This window comes from Hyla sarda, chromosome 1 (assembly GCF_029499605.1).
Source record: "Hyla sarda isolate aHylSar1 chromosome 1, aHylSar1.hap1, whole genome shotgun sequence".
NCBI classification, from domain to species: Eukaryota; Metazoa; Chordata; class Amphibia; order Anura; family Hylidae; genus Hyla; species Hyla sarda.
The window spans coordinates 484,945,885-484,968,494 of NC_079189.1; the positions used below are offsets into that span (position 1 = coordinate 484,945,885).

Genomic DNA, 22,610 nt, shown 5'->3' on the forward strand with positions numbered 1-22,610 from the left:
TGTATTTACAATGTGGTGCAACAAAATTTGGTCAAATACTGTAGAGACAGAAGTGATTTCACATTAGAATGGCCACAACTCATCTTTCATAACGAAAAAAAATATATATGTATTTATATATATATATATATATACGTATATATATATATATATCATTCTTGAGATTAAGACAATAACAAACAAGGCAGACTGAGAATTGCAGTATGGATATTGTAGTTGATAGAGGGTTGAATTCATGTATTTGACCAAAGTTAAAAAAAAAAAAAGGAAAAAAAAAATTACAGCGACAGTGAAAATAAACAACCATCAGGTCAGTAATTGTCAGCGTTTTATGTGAGCGCATAAACCATCAAAAATAAGCACTGCACTCTTGGTTGTTAACCAAAATAAATTACAAATTACAATTAAAATCCCTGTAAATGCAATAATGAACTCAAAGATGTGCATTTATTTATCTGCAATACACATTGTTTAATGTTACCACAAACCAGACTTAAAAAATAAATAAATTAGCCATAGGGTGTGCACTGAAAGACAAGAAAAAAAAATACAGGATCGAGCTAGGTGACTCTTCGATTTTTTTTTTTCGTTTTTTCTTTTTTTTTTTTTTTCGTTTTTATTTATTTAGTTTTTTAACATAAATTAACCAGAGTTTGGTCAAAATATTTGTTCTAGCCACTTCCCTTCAAAAAATCTCATGAAAAAGTCCGCCAATTAACCAGCTTAACAAAAATAATCATCATGGCTTCAGCATTCAGAAGCTACAAAGTTCTGTGTCAGAACATTACTGCTGGACTTTGCAACAATTTTGAGATTAAATTATGACACCCAAAATGGGAAGGAAAAAAAAGAAAAAAGAAAAAAACTAAGCAAAAAAACCAGACCTTCCCCTCATAACGCAGACACTTCTTCCATAACAAAAGAAAACGATGGAGAATGAAGTGCCCAGCTAATGCTTCCCACATGCTCTACAACAACTGCAAAGTTGGGTCAAGGTGAGAACAATTTTGAAAGCACCAACTAACTGTAGGCAGTGAAGCATCCCTCAGTATAGCTGCTTTTTACCAGAGTAAAATGGTTTTACACTCCAAACACATGACGTATCCAGAGATTTCTACTAACGGAGTAATAAGCTCTTCTGCAACGAGCAGTAACAAAGTGCTCTCCAGCTACACTATGCATAATTCAGTAATTCTTACCCCCCCCCCCCCCTCTCCTCCACGTAGTGTTTTATTTTTTTTACATCAGTTCGATAGCTTCTTGACAATGAAAGTATCGATTTTCTAGACATTACCAAGAAGCACACCTTTTTGTAATATACATTAAGGACTGCTGTCCTTGTGGCTTCTACTTCTCTCTTACACTGCAAGAGGTACAACATTAAAACAATTAAGATTTTCATAGGAGTCTGTATCCGACCGCTTTGAACTTGTTCTAATCCCTGATCCCGTCCAGACCGGCTTGTCCTCTGCACCTCTGGCCGGCGGCTGTACCATTCACACATGGTGGAGAGAGAGGCAATGCCGAATATCGATTAATGCAGTACCATTTCAGTAATACTGTAAATCTTTGCCAATATCAAACTGCAAATCTCCAAGGGTAAGACTTTTAGTGTGTTATATTAAAGCTTTTGCAAACAATCGTTATCCACTATTTGCATGTAAAATAGCCTCTTTCCGGGATATCCAACTATTAACAGCTCGCAGTTCCCAAGGGTGGTGTAACTACATTTGGCTGAAGACAGGTATTCATGTCTGTCCAACTTCATTGGTCCATTGAATTAATGCTAACATGACAAAACTTTAAAGCTTCTAAAAGGTTGGACATAAGAAAACGTAAGACAAACAGAAGCATGGGAACATGATATTGTTTAAAGGGGAAAGACATATGAATAAGAAAAAGTAACGTGGTCTTTGTGGAGATGACTTTTGTTATCACAGGACAGCAGATGAACAAGTGAGTAATTCCCCATGGTCTGTCCTTCTCCAGAGTCATTTGTGACGTTGAATAGTTTTCCTTTTCCTCCTCTTGAAAAAACAACAGCACCTACAAAACATTAAGGGGTGATCAGTAAACCAAGTGGAGGGCTGCGGGTACAGTGCTAAATCAATAACAAGTGGACTTGGCATGCACCAAAAACATGTAATACTGTGAATACCACTATGATGAACACAAGACAATGTACTCAGGACAAAAAACTTGTTTGGACAACAGAAAAATAAATAATAAAATGAAAACACTATTTAATTTCACCCTTCAATCTTTTAGTACACATATGTTCCTAGTCCACTTTTCAGTGCTGTCCTGCACTCTACACAACAATTAATAACTTGAGGCTACGGTATGGTGGCAAGTGGGCGGATGCATACTTTTGTGTTACTTTTGTGAAATTATCTCAGTGAGATTTCATTTGCAGGGTGTTACAAGGAATTGACAGGAAGAGATTTATCAGAATGTATCTCCCTAAGATTATTAGGATTCCAGGCTCTTAGTTCCGTTCTGTTCACAAATATGCACTATCCTTCTTCCTAACGAGTTTTGTGCAGACACATCAGTTTATTGTGGATAGCAGATTGTGTCAAATTACACAGAAGTCAACAGCGGAGGAAAATTTTTTTTTTTTTTTACAGATACTACTGCTGACAAGTAGCTGTATCTTTTGACTTCATTGTGCTTTAAGAAAGAATGGACAGAAGGTTTTGAATGCAACAGTGCTGCAGTGTTTACACAGCGCATTTATCAAAAAAGAAATTAACTCGGCACCAACAGAAGCTCCCACACTGATAAGGCTCTCGCCTGCATGTACACATGGCCCCTGGAAGCCAACAGAACTCCAGAGTTGCTGTCAAGCTTCAGAAGATGTACGATAACTGTATCATAACAGAGACAACACTGAGCACTCACCAGGCAGTATATCCAGCTGCTTCTTTATTGTTCCACAGAACTCATGGGGTAAAACATGCAGGTGAGCAGATGAACACAGGCGACGGACCGCTGCGTGCTAAAGCGCTTCTCAAGGCCAGTATCTCCTGCTCCTCAGCATGTTTTACCCAGTGAGTTCTGTGGAACAATAAAGAAGCAGCTGGATATACTACCTGGTGAGTGCTCCGTGTAGTCTCTGTTATGATTCAGTTTACACAGTGCTGCAATACAAAGCCCAAAGCACACTATGGAAATTCTGCTATGAATTATTGCAAGCCGAATTCCGCTTGCAGCAGACAATTGGTCCTAATGGGATTATGCTGCAGGGTGCACTCTACGGAAGTCCATTCTTCTGGAGGAATCTGCCTTGGTATACATTGCAGTTACTGGAATGGCACTTTATGCCTGCCCGATTAGGTCAGAGGCTGCTGCAAGCTGCATTGGTGGGCTTTTAATGGGTCAGCATACAAAGCGAACAAAAGAATTATGCACACACTCCCATTGAAGTAATGAATAGAAAACCTTATACAGTATACAGCCCATTCAGAAGCCTGGGTAAGGGCCCCATTGAAGGCATATATCAGTTTAAAGAAGCATTCAAACTTATAGATACAAGTAGACTTGTGGATATGTCTATATCAGTCTACACTTATCCACTATAGACTAGTAGACTATACACAAATCCACATTTAAAAAGTATTTACAAGTAGACTACAATTAGTCTACTGAATTCTGGGGCTATGCTGTGTTATTAAAAAGACAATAAACATGATGTGAATGAGAGACTACAGTGTGTTACATGCAGTTCTCCACTACAACCTAAAAGGCAGTCACTGTGACAGTACATGAGCTCATAAAAGTTTAAAATAATACAAAGCTAAATTTAAGCCTTATCATCAGACCATGGGACAGTAGTTGCCCAGCTGAGAACCATGAAGTTTATTATAAATTGCAGCAGGTGCAGGAAGAGTACATGGTTTCTATAGGTTTCACTTGTACCTGCCACAAAACCATGGCAAGTCACAGTTAACTACATTAGTTTTTATTATTCCCATCACAAATACCGGAACCCCAGTTCAGAACTTCATTGGTTCCGGCATTAAAGACATTTTCTATGATATTTCTGCATTCTTCATTTTATTATACACCCTGGGATTTCTGTTCTTTTTCAATAATTAAATCAGAAAAACAGCAGCAAAGGTTTTAGCCCACATATTTAGCATTAATGTATTCAATGTGAGCATGACAGTGGTAGTGGGTGCTCAATGTTATAGTAAAGTGACTGTCCCTAGCAGGTCTCTCAACATAAGGGGGATTAATATCTTCTATATTAGGCATGCAATCTACACCTTAGAATAATGTTATAAATTAAAGCCACTGAATTTTAGGGGGGGGGGGGGGGGGACTGTTTAGTTGTCAAAGAGCAACAGACGCTTGAAGCATTGTGTAACAGATGCACATAGAAACCAGTCTTAGCCTGTCTCTTCTGACCTAAATATGGCAGCTGCAGGACCTGCATGAATTGAGGTCAGTAGAAATGCAGCGTTCACAATGAATCAGATTTCATTTATGTTCAAATAAGGAAGCCACAACCTCATTCTATTCCCATAGAGGTGGCTTAAATTAAAAGTGGGAGTATTAAAATCTCTTTAATTAAACTAGGGTTGCCTGGAGAGCGAACATACTTACTATAATGCTTAAAAAAATAAATAAATTGAGAGCAATGCTTTTGATTAGAACAAGTGGGAGGAAGAGCAAGAGGCAAAGCCGATTGTGTCTGATCTGCTACACAAGTTAATCATAGTGCAAAAAGGCTGGAATAGAAAAGACCGGGCACTTATAGATAGAGTGCTGATCTGCCCACTGCCAAGTGCTTCCAAGAATGGCTTTATATATTTTCTATGAGTTTACATTGATGTCAATCCAGATCTTTATGTTCTACCACAAGAGCAAAAAAAAAAAAAAAAAAAAAAAAAAAAAAAAAAACAGCCTGGAGTGCCAGGTCTGTTCCTTTGAGGACTCCAATGACTTTTGGGATTCATAAGGTTTTGTAGCAGTGTCTGCTGGTTTGTCAGACAGAATGGTGCTGTATGCTGCTGTGCTCATGTCAACTATGGCAGAATCTTAGACAGAAGCTCTGAATTAGAGATGAGCGATTTACAGTAAATTTGATTCGTCACGAACGTCTCGGCAGTTGATAGCTTATCCTGCATAAATGAGTTCAGCTTTCAGGTGCTCCCGTGGGCTGGAAAAGGTGGATACAGTCCTAGGACACTCTTTCCTAGGACTGTATCCACATTTTCCAGCCCACTGGAGCGCCTGAAAGCTGAACTAATTTATGCAGGATAAGCCATCAACTGCCGAGCCGAGAAGTTCGTGCCGAATCGAATTTACTGTAAATTCGCTCATCTCTACTCTGAATGGAGCCACCGGCACATACATTACTGTAGCTTAACACTTGTGAAATGTTTAAAATGACCGCCCTATCTTACTATAAACAAATAGTCTCTCAGAGGAGTAGTCTATTATAGAGAAGTTTATAAAACTAAATATTCCCATCATATGAAATGACACAAAGAGCACCCTGTGAAATACATCTCTGTTCACATTGCCATTTTTCTAAGGTGAAATAGCATAGTATTTCATTAAGTGGGGAGGTGCTTAAATTATCGTTCAATGTCAGGATAATAAAATGGGATGCTATGTAGAGTGAACAGAGCCTGCAGGTGCATTAGTCATATAAAGCACAAAAAAAAGATTTACAGCCATACAACGGTATGGTTCACAAACAATCTGAGATAACTAGACGGCATACAGTCACAGGGGAGACCGCTATAAGCACCATGTTCAGTTTGCCTATTGTACATACTTAGAGATGATGAGTGACTACAAGGCACTTTGTATATTCTCCACCATCACAAAAAGTCTGGACAGATAAGAAGCATCCTGTTAAGTTATTTTCCCCTCAATAAAAGACATTTGAGAAATGTATAGGAGTATCTAATATGTTTGACTGGCCATAGGTTAAAGAGATAGAAGAAATAGCACTACAAGACTGGAAACTTGAAATTCATCCTTCGTAATTCTAAGAAAATAAAGATTTTGTGCCACCAATGTAAACTAAAGGCATGCCAACATGCACTACCCACAGATAAAAAAAAAAAAAAAGAAACGTATATAAACAGTGGGTTAATGGCAGATAAACAAAACTTGGCACTATAGAATTACAAAGGCGGCCATTTTGAACAACAAATTAACCTGGGTGGCAGATCAAAAGAAGCAAGAGATGAAGTTGTGACAAAAGAACATTATGTGTGACAGGCAAGTGTGCACAAAACTCTACTCCACTGACACAAACACAAACTGTGGCAGGCAAAACAGCTCCTGACACGAAGAACAAAAAGCTTTTACAGCTAGAAAATTAAAATGAGATGTTCAGGCAATAATGGTATAAATCTAGGACGGTTTCACAATGGATGTGTGTTATTTTAATGGAGCCTGTTCTGCCTGCCCCTGCATATGGACAACTCACCACATGTTCAACACTTTCTGGCAGCTATGCACGGGGAGAACACAAGGGAAAAAGGAGAAAAATCAAACAGAGCCACATAGAACCTCAACATAAGCAACAATTGTCTGCTTTTATTAGATGATACATGTAACATATACTTAACCACACAAATTTTTCCTATGCACTAAGATGTTAGAGTTTCTCGGGAGTTACAGTATATGACGAGGCTGATAGTGGATAGTGAGTAAAGGAACTAAACTCAAGTGGGAACTATTACCAGGTTTACAATGCACATGCAAGGGGGGTATGTAAGCTTGGAAGATCATCTGTTAAGTGACAGGCGTCTTCCAAACCGATGTCACAGAGTTAACGAGAAAAACCACCTTCCAAGAATAATAAATTCTACTAAATTATTTAGAAAGCTGAGTTTTCAGAATAAAAGAAAAAAACGAGGGTATATTTTTAAAGCGTTGCTGTTATGCAAACAAATAAATTTTTGATCGATCAGGGTCTCAGTGCTGAGATCCCCAAAAATGCTACACATAGTGTAAAGAGTGCTCCACTTCCCTGTTTGACACTCAATCATATTGCAAGTGATCGGCTCCATAGACTACAATGAAACCTGTATCCTGCAGTGAGTGCTGGGGAGTGAAGCATGCTATCTAGAGATCAGTGAAGATCTCATCACGAAGACCTCAACCAATCAAAACTTTTGACATGTCTGCTTTAACATCAATGGCACCAGTCCCACAACCCCAAAGTAGACAATTTAACAAAATAAGAAGCACTATAAATCCTGCCCTAAATGACTGTATTAAGTTCACAATTTTATCTATCCTTCCGTTGAATAGGTGTAAACTGTGAGTTAGGGGCTCTCCACTTCAGACAACAGATAGTTAGCATGTATCTATCTAATGTAGTCTATCTAATCTATCCTTGGTGAACAGAAGTGTTATTATTTTGATAACTGTAGGCTTGATATTAGAGATAAGTAAATTTAAGTCTGGATGCGTTCGGACTTCAGAGTGGAAATTATTCTGAGCTGCACGAAAAAGCTACTTGTAGTGCATACAGTGTAGGAGAACACAGACTGACTGGAGCATTACTTTTTTTTTTTTGTTGAGATAAAATAGATTGCTGCTCAATAGTGGAGACTAATATGGATTTACTGTGTTACTTTACTCATTTATACTTAATATACAGGACTTAAAAAGTGTACAGCTATAAAGGCGTGTGGTGGTGGTGGGATGGGGTGGGGTGGGATGGGGTGGGGGGGGGGGGTTGAGAGGTGATGTTGTGGTGCTATTTGTTCATCTCCACAACATACAGTAAATGGAAAACTTTATTAGTAGCATCCAACTCTTCAGAAAGATCAAAGAAATGTATATAACAGACAAAAAATTGTAGAACTTTGTGAATGTTCTACAATAGTACAGTCTGCTCTCTCATAAATCTCATTACTTTACAACTCAATCTGAGTGTTGTGAATTGGGACAGCACTAGAAACCAAGCTGTGATGGCCATTTTACCTAGCTAGACTTAAGTGCTGATAACTAACTGCATAGATGGGCACATTTCAAGAAATATTCCTACTGTAACTTCACAGATCTATGTGAGTCACAGTACGACACACACACAAAATTAGTGTTACAGACATGCTAAAACCAGAAGTGGCTGATATTAAGAGTATAACATATGACACATACCTATATTTCACCTCACCCAAATGCATATTTCACATCCTCCCGCAAAGTACCGCTTAGGAAGGATGCGAAATGCGCACTGGGGAGCGGAGACACTAGCACAGGAGATCTAGGTAAGTTTGGCATAGGTTAGGCCATTTTCACAGTGTACGGCAGTGTGACGTCCGCTGGGAGAGCCAGGCAGAATAACGGGAGAAAAATTACAGTACGTGCAGTCTTTTTCTCCTGCTATTCATAACGGTGCCCAGGGGCCCTATAATAGTAAATGGGAGCAGTCGGGATCCGTTGTTGCCGTTCGACAGGGAGCAACGGCAGTGTGAAAGTAGTCTTACATGCTTTCGTCTACTTCTGAGTTTAGTATGACTGTAACACATAGCCAAGAGATTACTTAAAGGGGTTGTGCGCTGCCCGGCCTTTCGGAGCTCCGCTCACAGCGTCCAGAATTTCATTACTCCGAACGCTGTGTGCGGGCTTCCGTATTCGCGGCCGCCGGGCGTGACGTCACGCCCGGCCCCTTGTGACGTCTCGCCCGCCCCCTCAACGAAAGTCTATGGGAAGGGGGTGCGACCGCTGTCACGCCCCCTTCCAATAGAATCTGGTAGAGGGCGCGGGCGTGACGTCACGCCCGGCGTCCGCGAACACGGAAGCCCGCACACAGTGTTCAGAGTAATGAACTTCCGGACGCTGTGAGCGGAGCTCCGAAAGGCAGGGCAGCGCACAACCCCTTTAATACTGTTTTTTCAATGGATCAATATATGATGATTATTGAAGTGATCAGATGTATTGACATTGTATGTGTACAGGATCACACCTCACATATAGTGATTGTTTTAATATTTTATTAATAATGGATATTATTTTTAGTGGTTGCATATAATATTTAATGCAAGTGATTTCCGCACACGTTATGGAGACACTAAAACCTAAGATGTATAGGATATGATTTTTGTGATAAACCCTATGTTGAAAGGTTGTGTAGAACTTAAATGTTACAATTAGTTTTGCACTGTTGTTCCTTCTCCTAAACGGAGTAAGATGAAGGGATCCTAGTTCCTTCATTCTCAAGATAACCAGGGTTCCTAAACAATGTAATCAATCTTAATGTTAAAGGGAATCTGTCAATAGCCTCACACACACTAACCAGTTAAGACATGGTAATAGTGCAGGCTACCTTTTTATATTCTGTTGCGCCATTTCAGAGAAAGGTACATAAATTGAAGTATGCAAATGCTGGTCTTTGTGCACGTGGTCGTTCCCAGCGCCTTGTTGCACCATTTTGCCTGACCGGCTGGTCCCTGAAATACAGCCACCTTATAAATATTGATCTTCTGCCCTGCAGCACAAGGGGGGTAGAGGCACATTCACACTTGTGGTCCAGGGCCGTACATGATGATATGCACACAACACGCTATGGCATCATGCTGGAGAGCAGATGATTAATATTTATGAAGGGGCTGAACAACAGGGACCAGCCGGGCAGGCAGAAGAGTGCACTAACACCCCCTGTGCACCAAGAACAGCAGACTTAGATTTATCTTTGTTTCTTAAGAAAAGAGCAACAGAATTAAAGGGGTACTTGGCCCCTAGACATCTTATCCCCTATCCAAAGGTTGGTCCTAAAGGTATAAGTAAGATGACAATGGAGTAAGGCTTATGTAAGAAAAATATTCTGTGTTGTATTCTGTATGACCGCTAGACATTATTGTGGCTCTTGAAAGAGTTACTTAGCCTCTCTTGTAATATAGGTTCCATTCTTTATCTAATTAAGGAAAAATATGTATTTACAAAACTTCTCATAAAACATTAAACTTACATAGGTTTTTCCACAATGCTGCTATTGTGCACATAGATCTACGTGTTTTTGACTTCCTTTATCTCAGGTAAAACATTTTAATAGTGACCCCTTCCTATTGCTAAGCAAAAATGAAATCTTGCTTTAATGTAAATGAAATAATGCTGCTAGAAATAACTAGGAAGATTTTGCTTGTTACCACACTCTAACATATCCCAAGTGAAATGGTCTGCTTTACCACGTAGCCAACAGAAACAATGCTCTATGGTGTGAGTGACTACCACAGTGTAGGACATACTTTGTTTCATCTAGGACTTCAACTTCTGCTGGGGCCGTGATAGGTGCGTTTGAGTGTCCAGCGGTTGGGTCATCTGTGTTGAGCTCACCATTTGTTGAACTTACAACCTATAAAAAAAAAAAAGAGAACAGCTTGCATAAACATGTTGTACTGAAGGCGCATAGTGGACATAACCCCTGGGTACTGCAAATTTAAAGGGTAGCTATAATGTGGTTGCATTGGTAGAATATACCTTTAAAACCCTGGAAAATCCATAGCCTGCAGCTAATAAAGTGAACTTGCATGGAACTTGTGGCAGTTCTGTAAATTGTTTACTTTAGTAGCAGGTTAGAGATTTGCCAGGAGTTTTAAATGTGAATCCCACCACAACATTGTAGCTACCCTTTAATAGGTAAGAAAAGTATTTAGGTGCATCGAAACACAAGGTCATCCAAAATGTTTTTGAAAAAGGCAAAACACATTGGGATTTTCCAGGTTTTACAAACAAATAACTTGAAAGAAGGCAAAACAGTAAGATTAAAAAAAACATAAAACAGTGGAACACAGAGACAAAGGGCTCATTATTCCAAGTGCAACGCTAGTACTCCCCCCTCCCCAATACAATCTTAACATTGCTAAATAGGTTCTGGGAAGACAAGTTCAACTATTCGCATGGTTATGATATTTGAGAGAATAATCTTTGACTCAATCACTTTATCACTGAAGAGTCCTGAAGTAGTGACAGCAGCCCCTACCTTCTGTTCTTGACTGACATCTCTTTGAAAGGATGTAGAATGATGCCAACATGCCAATGAAGAGCAGAGTTGGCACCAATAACTCTGAACACATTGGTGAATTATGAATGCCAGGTTGACAATTTATTTCTCTATGGTGTGTGACTGCTAGGATGGTCCAAGCATAACTAAAATGATCTTCTATTTTAACAGAGAGGTCTGAACTAGTCCCGCAACACCCTATTTAGTGGTGTTCAGTGTATATGTTGGTAGAATCTTCTGACAAATTTACTATGGTAGTTAAGTTGAGAAATAATCTGCCGATTTGCTAAATTTTGCACCTGAAATGATCTGACATGAAATGACAAAATCTGTAGTTCACAACAAAGCAAAAAGTCTTAAACAGAATCTATAAAGATGCCACCCTACTCTAAGGGCATCGCTAATGTCTGCAGGTTGTTTAACCTTTTAGAATAAGCCTAACCATCAGACAATTGTTGGGTTGTCCGCAATATGTTGTCATTTTCTAAACAAATTATTATCGCTTCCTATAGTTGTATACATCCAAGTATCTGTCAGTGGTTGCAGCATGTGTGCACTTCTAAAATCAGTTACCAAGCCAGTATGAAGTAGCTATAACATGGGTGTGATATGGCAGCTACTGTACAATTATCTGAAATGTTTCCTTTGTTATGCTCAGCAATACAACAACCTGTATACGGCTACATTTCTGATGTTCTAGCAATTTTTCATCACCAGCACCAATATTACAATGCATCGCATAATGACTCTGGTAGAAGCCATTATCCTGTAAAGTAAGTGTGCTAAAATAAAATAGTCTACAAGCCAAAATGTGCTGAGAGCTTGATAAAATATTGCGATTCACTATCAGGAAGAGAGTGCATTAATGGAGAGGGTACACCAGGATCGGGGTTTATTATTTCACATCCGTAACATTTCTATTTTGAGTGAAAGCTCTAAACCTCACCTATAATCTCCCCTTAATGATTTACACGTCATTCATACTACTGAGATTTGGCAGAATACCCTGTACTTCGTAATCGGTAGCAACATGAGGGGAAAAAGTAAAAATAATAAAACTGACTCAAAGTTTGGGGATTTAATGTTTTCTTGTTGTGGGCATTTGTCCTAAAGCACCTAAGACTGTTTAAGGAACTAGGTTAAGTGAAAAAAAAATTATGTAAGTAATGATAACACACAGTGTGGATTTTTTTGTCTAGATTTGTAGGTAGAAAAAATATTGTGGTGTTTTACAAAACACTGTACAACCACTGGGCCCCCACATGATCTCTGGGATGGGACCCCGGCTCTCTCAGTGAGGAGTGCACAATGTCTACAGGTAGACAGCACGCACGCCATTCATTTATATGGGCGCTCCGATGATGTCTGAGTTCTGTACTTGGGTCTTTTTGGGGCGCCTATAGAAATGAATGGAGTGTGTGCTGTCTGCAGTACATGTTCCTTCCAGAGTACCAGGTCCTGTCCCTGAAATCACAGGGGGTCCAACCACTGGGTAAAGTTATTTTTGCCGAAGTTCTACTTCAACACTTACCCACTTCTGAGACACCCTACTGATCATATAACTGGGGTTCCCATGTCCCTCATTTTAATAGTGCAGTAGGCAGACATACATGCTGTTGCTCCATTTAAATTCTACCCCACCCATTGGAGATTAGCAATAACTGTAGGACAACCCCTTGACCCTTCGTTATTTATTAACATTTTCAAAACTCATTGATCCTGATTTATTAAAACTGTGTGAAGAAAAAAAAAACAATCACAACTAAGCTTTCCTATCTTGGCAATCTATGGTAAAGTGAAAGCTGAGCTGTGATTGGTTGCTGTGGGCAAAATCTCTCTGTTTTTTCACCTAAACATTTTGATATATCATGGCCATTTAACTATAAATAGTTAGCATGCAATGAAGTGTGTCACCAAATTATGTCTAAGATATGTTTTACAGATATCCCTAAAGGAAACAATCATTACTGGATGGTTGATTTAAAACTTAACCTAGATAAAATGTTATCCTTAGATCAGTCTGTGTTACCGAACTGGATGCATGCACCACATGTCAATGACCAGGCATGCCACATAGAACCTTAAAAAACATGACAAATAGTAAAACAACTTGCATATAACCAAAGTAAATTGATGCTTTCATATGGTAACCTGCAATACAGAACTAGAGCCTGACTGGTTATTGTTGACAACTTCTCTAACTTTGTCTGCACTGGTATAAGAAGTATAAAGAAATTCTATCAAGAGCGTAATAAGGAAATAAGTCCTGGCCTGACCGCAAGGCACATGATCAGACCCATGGTCAGGCTGAAACTTGAAGCGGTAAAACAGATGCAAACATGTGAAACCAGCCTAATACAATCCCTGAGAGCGGCCGATTTGTCACTTCCACCTGCAACACATAGGCCCAGATTTATCCTACTGTGTGAGAAAAAAACTGGAGTGATTTTCCCACAGCAACCAATCACAGCTCAGCTTTCACTTTACCACAGCTCCTTAGCTGAGCTGTGATTGGTCGCTATGAGAAAATCTCTCCACTTTTTCTCTCACACAGATTGATAAATCTGGGCCATAGATGTTGCATATTAAAAAAGTGATCAGTGCTACACCAACCGTAAAACAACGGACAGTCCCCTGGACTTCATGCTGTAGCTTGCACAGTCATACGCACAGTCAAGAAATATCTTCCACATATTTTGGTGCGTGACATGCAGTAAATGTGGCTACTGGATAAAACTATAAAATGTGTATTTACAAAGCAAACCAGAATTGCAATCCATAATCAAGGTATAAGCTCCCACCCCATAAAAAGGTCATTTTACGCTGTCCATGTGCAGTGTTGGTGCACAGCAATATAGGTGTATTCCAAGAATTAATAAGGCCCAGAAACCCAATGTGCTAAGAGAGTTTCTACTGTTTGGGTAGTTTTCTGTTGATGTCAAAACATGGCACTAAAAACCGTGGTCTGAAGAGTCCCTGGAGTCTATACTATTTGCTCATTTCCAAAGTAAACACAGTTTTTACGTAAAATAGCAAATTCAATCTGTGATAATTGATAAAGAATATTTTAAGTTGAGAATTGTTCTCTATATTCTTTTAATGTAGACATGTACACAGTAATGTAAAGCACAGATGCTGTTTCCCCCTAAGGTCATAAAGGAATTCTACATGTGCATTTATGGAGTGGTTGTTTTGTTGTTTTACCTTGACAAAAGTAAAAGCTGGATATGTTAAATGATAAATATTTCAAGTCTCTAAAATGATGCAAAGTTTAGTGTTACCACGTAATGGATAGCAATGCATTCAGGAATACACTAAGAGGCATCACATCGGCTAGAAACAAAAAGCATGCTAGGGGAATCTAGGGTTTGAGGGGGCACGCGGGGGTTATGGGACGCGCAAATAGTCAGTCATGCAAAGAAGCAGAAAATACCTGTACCGAGCCACCATGTCTGTCAGCTGCAAGGTGAGCTCTTACGTGATGGGGGTTGGCCTGCTGGGAGTCCCAAGCTGCCCTGTGGTCTGCCGACTGCTCATTATATTATGCATAAAACATGCATGGAAAAGGAGGGAGAAAAAGCCAAAACATTACCACCTCATGCATCATCACAACATGTGAAATTAAATAAAGAGAGCAAGCAAAATATACCAGAATATGTAGAGTTACAGAGCACACTACACTTTAAAGCAAAATGGCATGCAAAGTAGATAAGCAGAAGAGGACATGATTAGTGGTGTAAGGTTTTTATAACAGCGCCATATGCTCCCCGCAAAGATGCATACCCAGAGATTGTGCTGCGAACTACTGTGCACACAGATACAAATGTGCAACCTGTATATTTATATTGCAATATAGATGTATAAATACATATGCATATATTTATACAAAAAAATATATATATGGATGAAATGTATGGTACATTTTCATGAATAAAAATGTATAAAACATTAAATTGTTTTTAAATATAAAAAGATGTGCCTCATGCCTAGTATTCTGTATAAGAACTAGGGCCCAGATTTATCAAACTTTGTGAGAGAAAAACTGGAGAGATTTTTCCACAGCAGCCAATCACAGCTCAGATAATGAGCTGTGGTAAAGTGAAAGCAGAGCTGTGATTGGCTGCTGTGGGAAAATCCCTCTACTTTTAATCTCACATAATTTGGCAAATCTGGGCCTATATTCCTGTACGTGATGAAAGAACCCCCAATGAGGGGGGGGATTTATTAATCTTGTACGCCAGTTTCTTGGTGTACAAGCCACACATTTTTGTACAAGCCTTACCTTGAACAAAAACATGACTTTTCAATGTTTTACACCTTCAAAACCACTTTATTAAAAGGTGGGTGGAGTTTAGCAGAAAGACATAGCCACCCGCAGCCACACGGACTTAACATATATTACTGGAATTTCTGGCAAAAGCTATGTCAGAAACTTATTCCAGCTCATGGAGGGAGCAGATTTCAAAGTCTGGCACACAAAGTGTGAAAGATCCAGAATCCATGAAAAATTTGCAAGGCTCCTGCCTCGAAAAATTTTCTGGTAAAAGATGCACCAGATTTATTTAGCTTAGACCAGTGTGTAAAACACCAGCATTTATAAATTCTCACCATCTGCACAGTAAGTACTTATTTACTAAATCTCATGCAAGAACCCTTAAAGAGTCGCTGACATTTTTTTTACATATCAAAAGTTTAGATCACACAGTGTCTTAGTCCTGACCTGCTGTGTTATGAACCAGTGATGTATGCAGCAGCACTGTTGACCACCAGATCGGACCTTTTCATGGGCTGGATAACTAGCGATCCCAGTGGGTTTTAGGAGTGAGATACGGTGAGACCTACATTATTTGTAAGAACACCAAAGCACTACATCTGTATAAATAAGGCCCAAATCAGATAACTTTGGGCTACATCTCAAATACACGATAAGTCAGGTTACTGACAAATAGGAATTCCAACTTATACCATGGCACACCTACTGACTTAACTAGAACAAAACATAGTCTGTGAGTCCTATTTTGTTAGGTCCGTTTCCCAAATGTATATGTATGTTTACAGACCTCTACCAGATTTATCATTGTCTGTGTAAACAAAGTTCTTTTTAGGCTTATTTGCCTGGGCATACATCATGTGAACCTCCCCCACATTTATAAATGAGGTGCCCGTTCTTCATGAACAGCAAAGTAGCTTAGATGTAGACAAGTTTCTATGTGTGGTCTGTCCTAGCAAAAGATTGCGCAAGAATTTGCAACAATTTTTAAAAAGTCACATTTGATAAACCCCTGACCACTGCATAAAGCTGACCATGCCACACTACACTCTAGTTGTTTTGTTGGAGGTTTCAGTGGACGATGCCCACTGATCAGCTTTTTATCAACAATCCGATTGACAGGGTAACATTGTTTTATTTGTGGGATAACTTTGAGCCTCCCAACTCTCCCCTAACTGCAAAGAAGGGAAGAATGACTGGGCATGTTGATTTTAACATACTTGATCCTTTCATGATGAAGAGGTTAAGCTTGGGAGGTTGGGCAAAATAGTTGTTGGTCTGAACGAGTGTTGGGCTGACAGCTATGGCCAACCTTACAAATAAATTGCTCCATAAGCAGACTGCTAAATTATTGTTTTTACATATTATACCTGCATAAACAGGTAGTAATTAGAATAATGGATGAGCTAAACCATAAACTCTGTAAAAAACTGTCAAAACAAACAGGTTAGCAATAATGACATGGCCTGAAACTTTGGAAGCATTTTATGAAACCGCTCTGTGGTCATAGCTAAAAGTTCAGACTGACAAATTTTGTTTTATCAGTTTGCAGCTTCAATGTGTTTTTTTTATTTTTTAATCTTTAAGCTGAATGTTTCCATAGTTTACTGAACTATAATGTACATAACATTACCCTTGCACAGGGAGAATAGACTACAGAGTTTTTTTCTATGATGAAATCCCCTTAAAGGAGTAGTCTCATGGAAAGAAGCGTTGTGACTTGGTCGCCCGAAGGGGGTGCCACCACCGCCCCTTCATATATCTCTATGGGAGAGCCAAAGATAGCCAAACTGCTCTTCCATAGAGGTATACAAAGGGGGCATGGTGCCCCCTGCTTCACGTGGGGGTCGTGACGTGCCGCTACAAGGGACAGACGGGGCCCCATCGCTTAGACCCCCGCAATCCAAAACTTATTCCCAATTCTGCGAATGGAGGATATGTTTTTTTTTCCCCATGAGATATCTCCTTTGGGACATATGGAAGAATAATTGTTCAGAGAATAAAGGGTGAGCTCTACTATAAGTTCTGGGTCATTCCAACATAAAGCTTTCTGACACAATTCATGTGTCGGTAGCTTTTCGTGGGCTTACAGCACTGCCATGAATAAAGAATGGTATCTAAACATCCTCCAAGAGCAGCTTCTGCCAAACATCCTGGAGCTGCTTGGTGATTATTTTTCCAACATGATAGAGCTCCAAGTCACAAGGTAAAAGCGATAACCAAGTGGCTTGGTGAAGAAAACCTAGAAATTATTAGTCCATGGCAAGGAAACTCTCTCCTAATCTCAAACTCATTGAGAGCCTGTGGACAATCCTGAAAAAGTGGAAAGTGAGTGTATAAAAAATAAAAGAAAAAAAGGGGTAAAAAAAAAAAAAAAGAAAAAAAAAGAAAAAAAAAAGAAAAACCCACGTACATTGTGATAACCGCTAAGCACTGATTAGGCAAAAATGGTTTTGTTCTGTCAGGATTTGGCCCAGAAGGTGATATCCAGCATGTTAGGGCGATCTGCAGAAGTCTTGAAAAAGAAGGGTCAACACTGTAAACATTAAGGAGGGATTTATTCATTGGTTCATGTGTATAGCACCTTCTCTCCACATCTATTTTTTTTTTTTTTTTACATAGAATTTTGTGGAGTTAAAGGAAATGTATTCAAATTTAAGTTCACGAGACATGTGGTAAATTTCACACAAGTACACTAAAGACTATTGTGAGATTAAAAATGTGTAAGAATACCTTCTAGAGCTGGGCTTGGGGTGTGTAGATTTGCAAAATCTTGGACTATTTGCGTTGTATTTTTGCAAATGTTCACAGTCTTTGCTTAAACTTGATTTATTTGTTAAGAAACCCATCTGGCTGAATGACCTAAAACACTGAAGCAGCAAACTTTGTGAAGACAACACTTTGTGCCAGTCTAAACTTTTGCCTACGACTGTAGCTTTTCGTTGAGTTCCCTAGCAGTGTATTCTAATCTTAAATGCTGGGTACAGCCACTTTATCCCTAAAAAAAAAATATGTTTCTATGGAAAAGGTAAAAAAATTGAACATTAGACACGTCAGCAATCTTCCATAAGGGAATCTTATTTCCATCCATGTAAATTGGTGTATTTCTGTTTTAAGTCTCATGTTAACTTTGAGAACCAAATCACAATTTTAAGTGGCAACAAATAATATCAAAACCGTGGTGCTTTTCTAAAATATTCCCAATTTTAATCTCTAAAATGTCAAAGTGGACCATTTTTGCTTTAAACCAGAATATTTTTACATTTAAATTAGGCCTAAAAGAGACGCCACAATATGGTAGCCTCACTGGCATACAGGGAGTACAAACACAGGCCGTCCTTAACTTTTGCTTCAGATGCTAATTCACTAAATCACAATCCACTGTCAAGTATGAATGTTTTCAAAAGTGGATTAACGCCTAGTGCTCAATATTAGGATAAAGATAAAATAAACATGTTAGAGGGTGGAGTGTAATACTTGTGCCAACAGGAGTGGGTTATCCGTGGGATTTAAATTTATGAATTAGAAATGATAGGATTACCAATATTAATGAAAATTTAATTACAGGAATGACTTAGGAAACCGGTAAAGAAGTTTCCAAAATGTACCTGGTTTTTGGCTTGCTGCATCTTATCTCTGTGTTGGTGTGCTTCTCTGTTCGATGAAAGAGCTGGATCAGCATGAATGGAGCCAACTGGGGTGGGCTAAAGTCAACGACAAAGATTACAAGACAAAGGGCATGAGAATAATTCATGAAAGCTACACCTACTGGATCAAATATAGTTTTGCATTAGTTTATAATGAATCTGGGTCTACAACAATGACGGAGTTTAAATTTTTTTTTTACTAAAAATTAAACACTGCTCAGGCATTAGGTTCCAATTCACACAGTTTAGCGTAAGCAATTAGTGGATGACGTCATATATAAGGTCATCACAAGGAATATAAGGTCATCACAAGAATCGGGACCAGGCATTTCCAGTTTGTTACCTCTGGTGGTCAACCCACCACTCCATTCAGTGGCCAGAGTAAGGTCCCCGTTCTTTCACCTCTGGGACCCCCCCCCCCCCCCTGGACCAGACATGTATCCCCTATACTGTGGATATGTTTCTATTGCTGAAATAACCCCCTGCAATACACCCTTACTGGAACAGGGAATCATTCCTAGGGATACCCATCAAGAGGGTAGGGAACTCCAGGCAATGGTCCTGCAAATAGAGTACTTTTTCGACTGAGTAATGCCTGAACCTGTCCATTTGGCCCCACAAGAAGTAAAATACTACTTATAACATTGCCTTGTGAGCAATCAGTCTAGAAGTGTACCAAAGTATTAATACTTCATTAAATAAGGTCACATTCATTGTAATCCTGCATATGATAATAGTAAGGAGACTGGCGTAAAATGATCTCTACAGAACATGTAGCAGCTTATTTTTAGAATTAGTGGGCAAAATATAATATTTCAGGATTTTATTAAAATTTTGTTATTAAAATTTGAATAATCACAAAAATTTCTTTAGTGCATTACTGTAATTTCAAAAAACTTTAACAAACCGTTGAAACACGCCAAAAGTTTGGATCACTGTGAAGTACTCCGGTGCTTCACTCCACGGCCAGCCACCAGATCCAAGACTTTCACTCCATAGACACATGCAGTGAAATAGTCTGATCTGACTGACAGCCCGGGAGTAAAGAGCGCGCTGCAGCAAATTTCACCGGCTCATAAGTTGCGATTGCAGTGGGTCTAAAGGACGTAGACATGCCAAAAGGTACTTTAACTCCTTAAGGACTCAGGACGTACCGGTACGTCCTGAGCCCAGCTCCCGTTGTTTAAAACGGGGTCACTCTGTGACCCCGCATCACACTGGGTCGGTTCCGGCTGCTAATCATAGCCGGGACCCTGGGCTAACAGCGTGCGGCACCGATCGTTGTGCCGCACCGATCGTTGTGCAGCACGCTGTTAACCCTTCAGACGCGGCAATCAAAGTTGACCGCCGTGTCTGAAAGTGAAACTAAACACTTCCCGGCAGCTCAGTCGGGCTGATCGCGATGTTCCGATCAGCTGGGACGCAGGCGGAGGTCTCCTTACCTGTCTCCGCTGCGTCCGATCAGGGTTTGATTGCTCCAAGCCTGAGCTACAGGCTTGAGCAATCGAGCCCCTATCTTGCTGATCCATGCAAAACTACGGCTTTTCAGGGATCAGCATAAGAGATCAGTGTGTGCAGTGCTATAGCCCCCTATGGGAGCTATAGCACTGCAAAAAAAAGAGTGAAAAAAAAAAAAAAAGTTAACAAAGGTCATTTAACCCCTTCCCTAATAAAAGTTTGAATCACTCCCCTTTTCCCATAAAAAAAAAAATGTAAATAAAAACAAACATATGTGGTATCGTAGCGTGCGTAAATGTCCAATCTATAAAAATATATAATTAATTAAAAAACGCACGGTCAATGGCGTACGGGAAAAAAAATTCCAAAGTCCAAAATAGCGTATTTTGAGTCACTTTTTATATCATAAAAAAATGAATAAAAAGCGATCAAAAAGTCCGATCAATACAAAAATGGTACCGAAAAAAACATCAGAACACGGCGCAAAAAATGAGCCCTCACACCGGCCTGTACGCGGAAAAATAAAAAAGTTATAGGGGTCAGAAGATGACAATTTTAAACGTATATATTTCCATGCATGTAGTTATGATTTTTTTCAGAAGTGCGACAAAATCAAACCTATATAAGTAGTGTATCATTTTAACCGTATGGACCTACAGAATAAAGATAAGGTGTAATTTTTACCGAAAAATGTACTGCGTAGAAACGGAAGCCCCCAAAAGTTACAAAATGACATTTTTTCTTCAATTTTGTCGCACAATGATTTTTTTTTTCCGTTTCGCCGTGGATTCTTTGGTAAAATGACTAATGTCACTGCAAAGTAGAATTGGTGGCGCAAAAAATAAGCCATCATATGGAATTTTATGTGCAAAATTGAAAGAGTTATGATTTTTAGAAGGTGATGAGGAAAAAATTAAAATGGAAAAACGCAGAGTCCTTAAGGGGTACTCCACTGGAAAACATTTTTTCTTCAATCAACTGGTGCCAGAAAGTTAAACAGATTTGTAAATTACTTCTATTAAAAAAACCTTAATCCTTCCAGTAGTTATCAGCTGCAGTAAAATCCACAGGAAGTTATTTTCTTTTTGAATTTCCTTTCTGCCTGACCACAGTGCTCTCTGCTGACACCTCTGTCCATTTTAGGAACTGTCCAGAGTAGGAGCAAATCTCCATAGAAAACCGCTCCTGCTCTGGACAGTTCCTAAAATGGACAGAGGTTTCAGCAGAGAGCACTGTGGTCAGGCAGAAAGGAAATTAAAAAAAGAGATCAACTTGTGGATCATACGGCAGCTGATAACTACTGGAAGGATTACGATTTTTTAATAGAAGTAATTTACAAATCTGTTTAACTTTCTGGCACCAGTTGATTTAAAAAAAATGTTTTCCAGTGGAGTACCCCTTTAAATTCAGTTTTTACATTGAAATATATATTTTTAAACTAGAAGTAATTTTCTAAAATGAATCATGAGGGTACAAGACATATGTACAATAATGTATATGATTGTGGTAGACAGACACTAGATTCTAATTATAATTTACAAGGCTGACAAGTCAGAAATTTCTCCAAACTTACCAGTTGCTTACCAATCCAGTCATACTCATAGTCGAACATATATCCTTTTCGATCAAACAAGTCTGTAAATAATTTTCTTAAGTAGTCATAGTCTGGTTTCTCAAAAAAATCTAGCCGTCTTACGTAGCGTAAGTATGTTGCCATCTCTTCTGTAAATAAAGGGAATAGAAATATATGAGTGTGAATCATAAAATGAGGTGTTTAAAAATTAATACCGTATTTATCGGGGTATACCACGCACCGGCCTATAACACTCACCCTCATTTTACCAAGGATATTTGGGTAAAAAAAGTTTTTACCCAAATATCCATGGTAAAATGAGGGTGCGTGTGTGCGCGTGTATACCCCGATACACCCCCAGGAAAGGCAGGGGGAGAGAGGCCATCACTGCCCGCTTCTCTTCCCCTGCCTTTCCTTGGGTCTAGAGCCCTGCTGCCAGCCCTTCTCTCCCCCTGGCTATCCGTGCCGCTGCCCGTTCTGTCCCCCTGACTATCGGTACCGGCGCCGATAGCCAGGGGGAGAGAAGGGGCAGCGGCACCCATTGCCGGCGCCGCTGCCCCGTTGCCTCCCCCCATCCCCGGTGGCATAATTACCTGAGTCGGGTCCGCGCTGCTCCAGGCCTCCGGCGTGCGTCCCCTGCGTCGTTGCTATGCACGGCGCGGCGCACTGACGTCATGCGCC

General features: G+C 39.5%; 1 protein-coding gene across 4 annotated transcripts in view; it reads right to left on the reverse strand.

The window, feature by feature from the left end:
• Positions 1-794: 794 nt before the first annotated feature.
• Positions 795-22,610, reverse strand: part of CSNK1G3 (casein kinase 1 gamma 3) — a 142,682-nt gene continuing 120,866 nt past the window's right edge. Inside the window, exons 9-14 of one of the 4 annotated variants that reach the window (XM_056537336.1) lie at positions 21,930-22,078; positions 18,860-18,955; positions 14,415-14,510; positions 10,227-10,333; positions 6,455-6,478; positions 795-2,046 (exon numbers count right to left, since the gene is read on the reverse strand). In XM_056537336.1, the coding sequence (XP_056393311.1) occupies positions 1,992-2,046; positions 6,455-6,478; positions 10,227-10,333; positions 14,415-14,510; positions 18,860-18,955; positions 21,930-22,078 (527 nt within the window). In that variant the 3' untranslated portion in view covers positions 795-1,991. The remainder of the gene's footprint in view (positions 2,047-6,454; positions 6,479-10,226; positions 10,334-14,414; positions 14,511-18,859; positions 18,956-21,929; positions 22,079-22,610) is intronic. The other 3 variants (XM_056537337.1, XM_056537338.1, XM_056537339.1) reach the window with 3 other exon arrangements.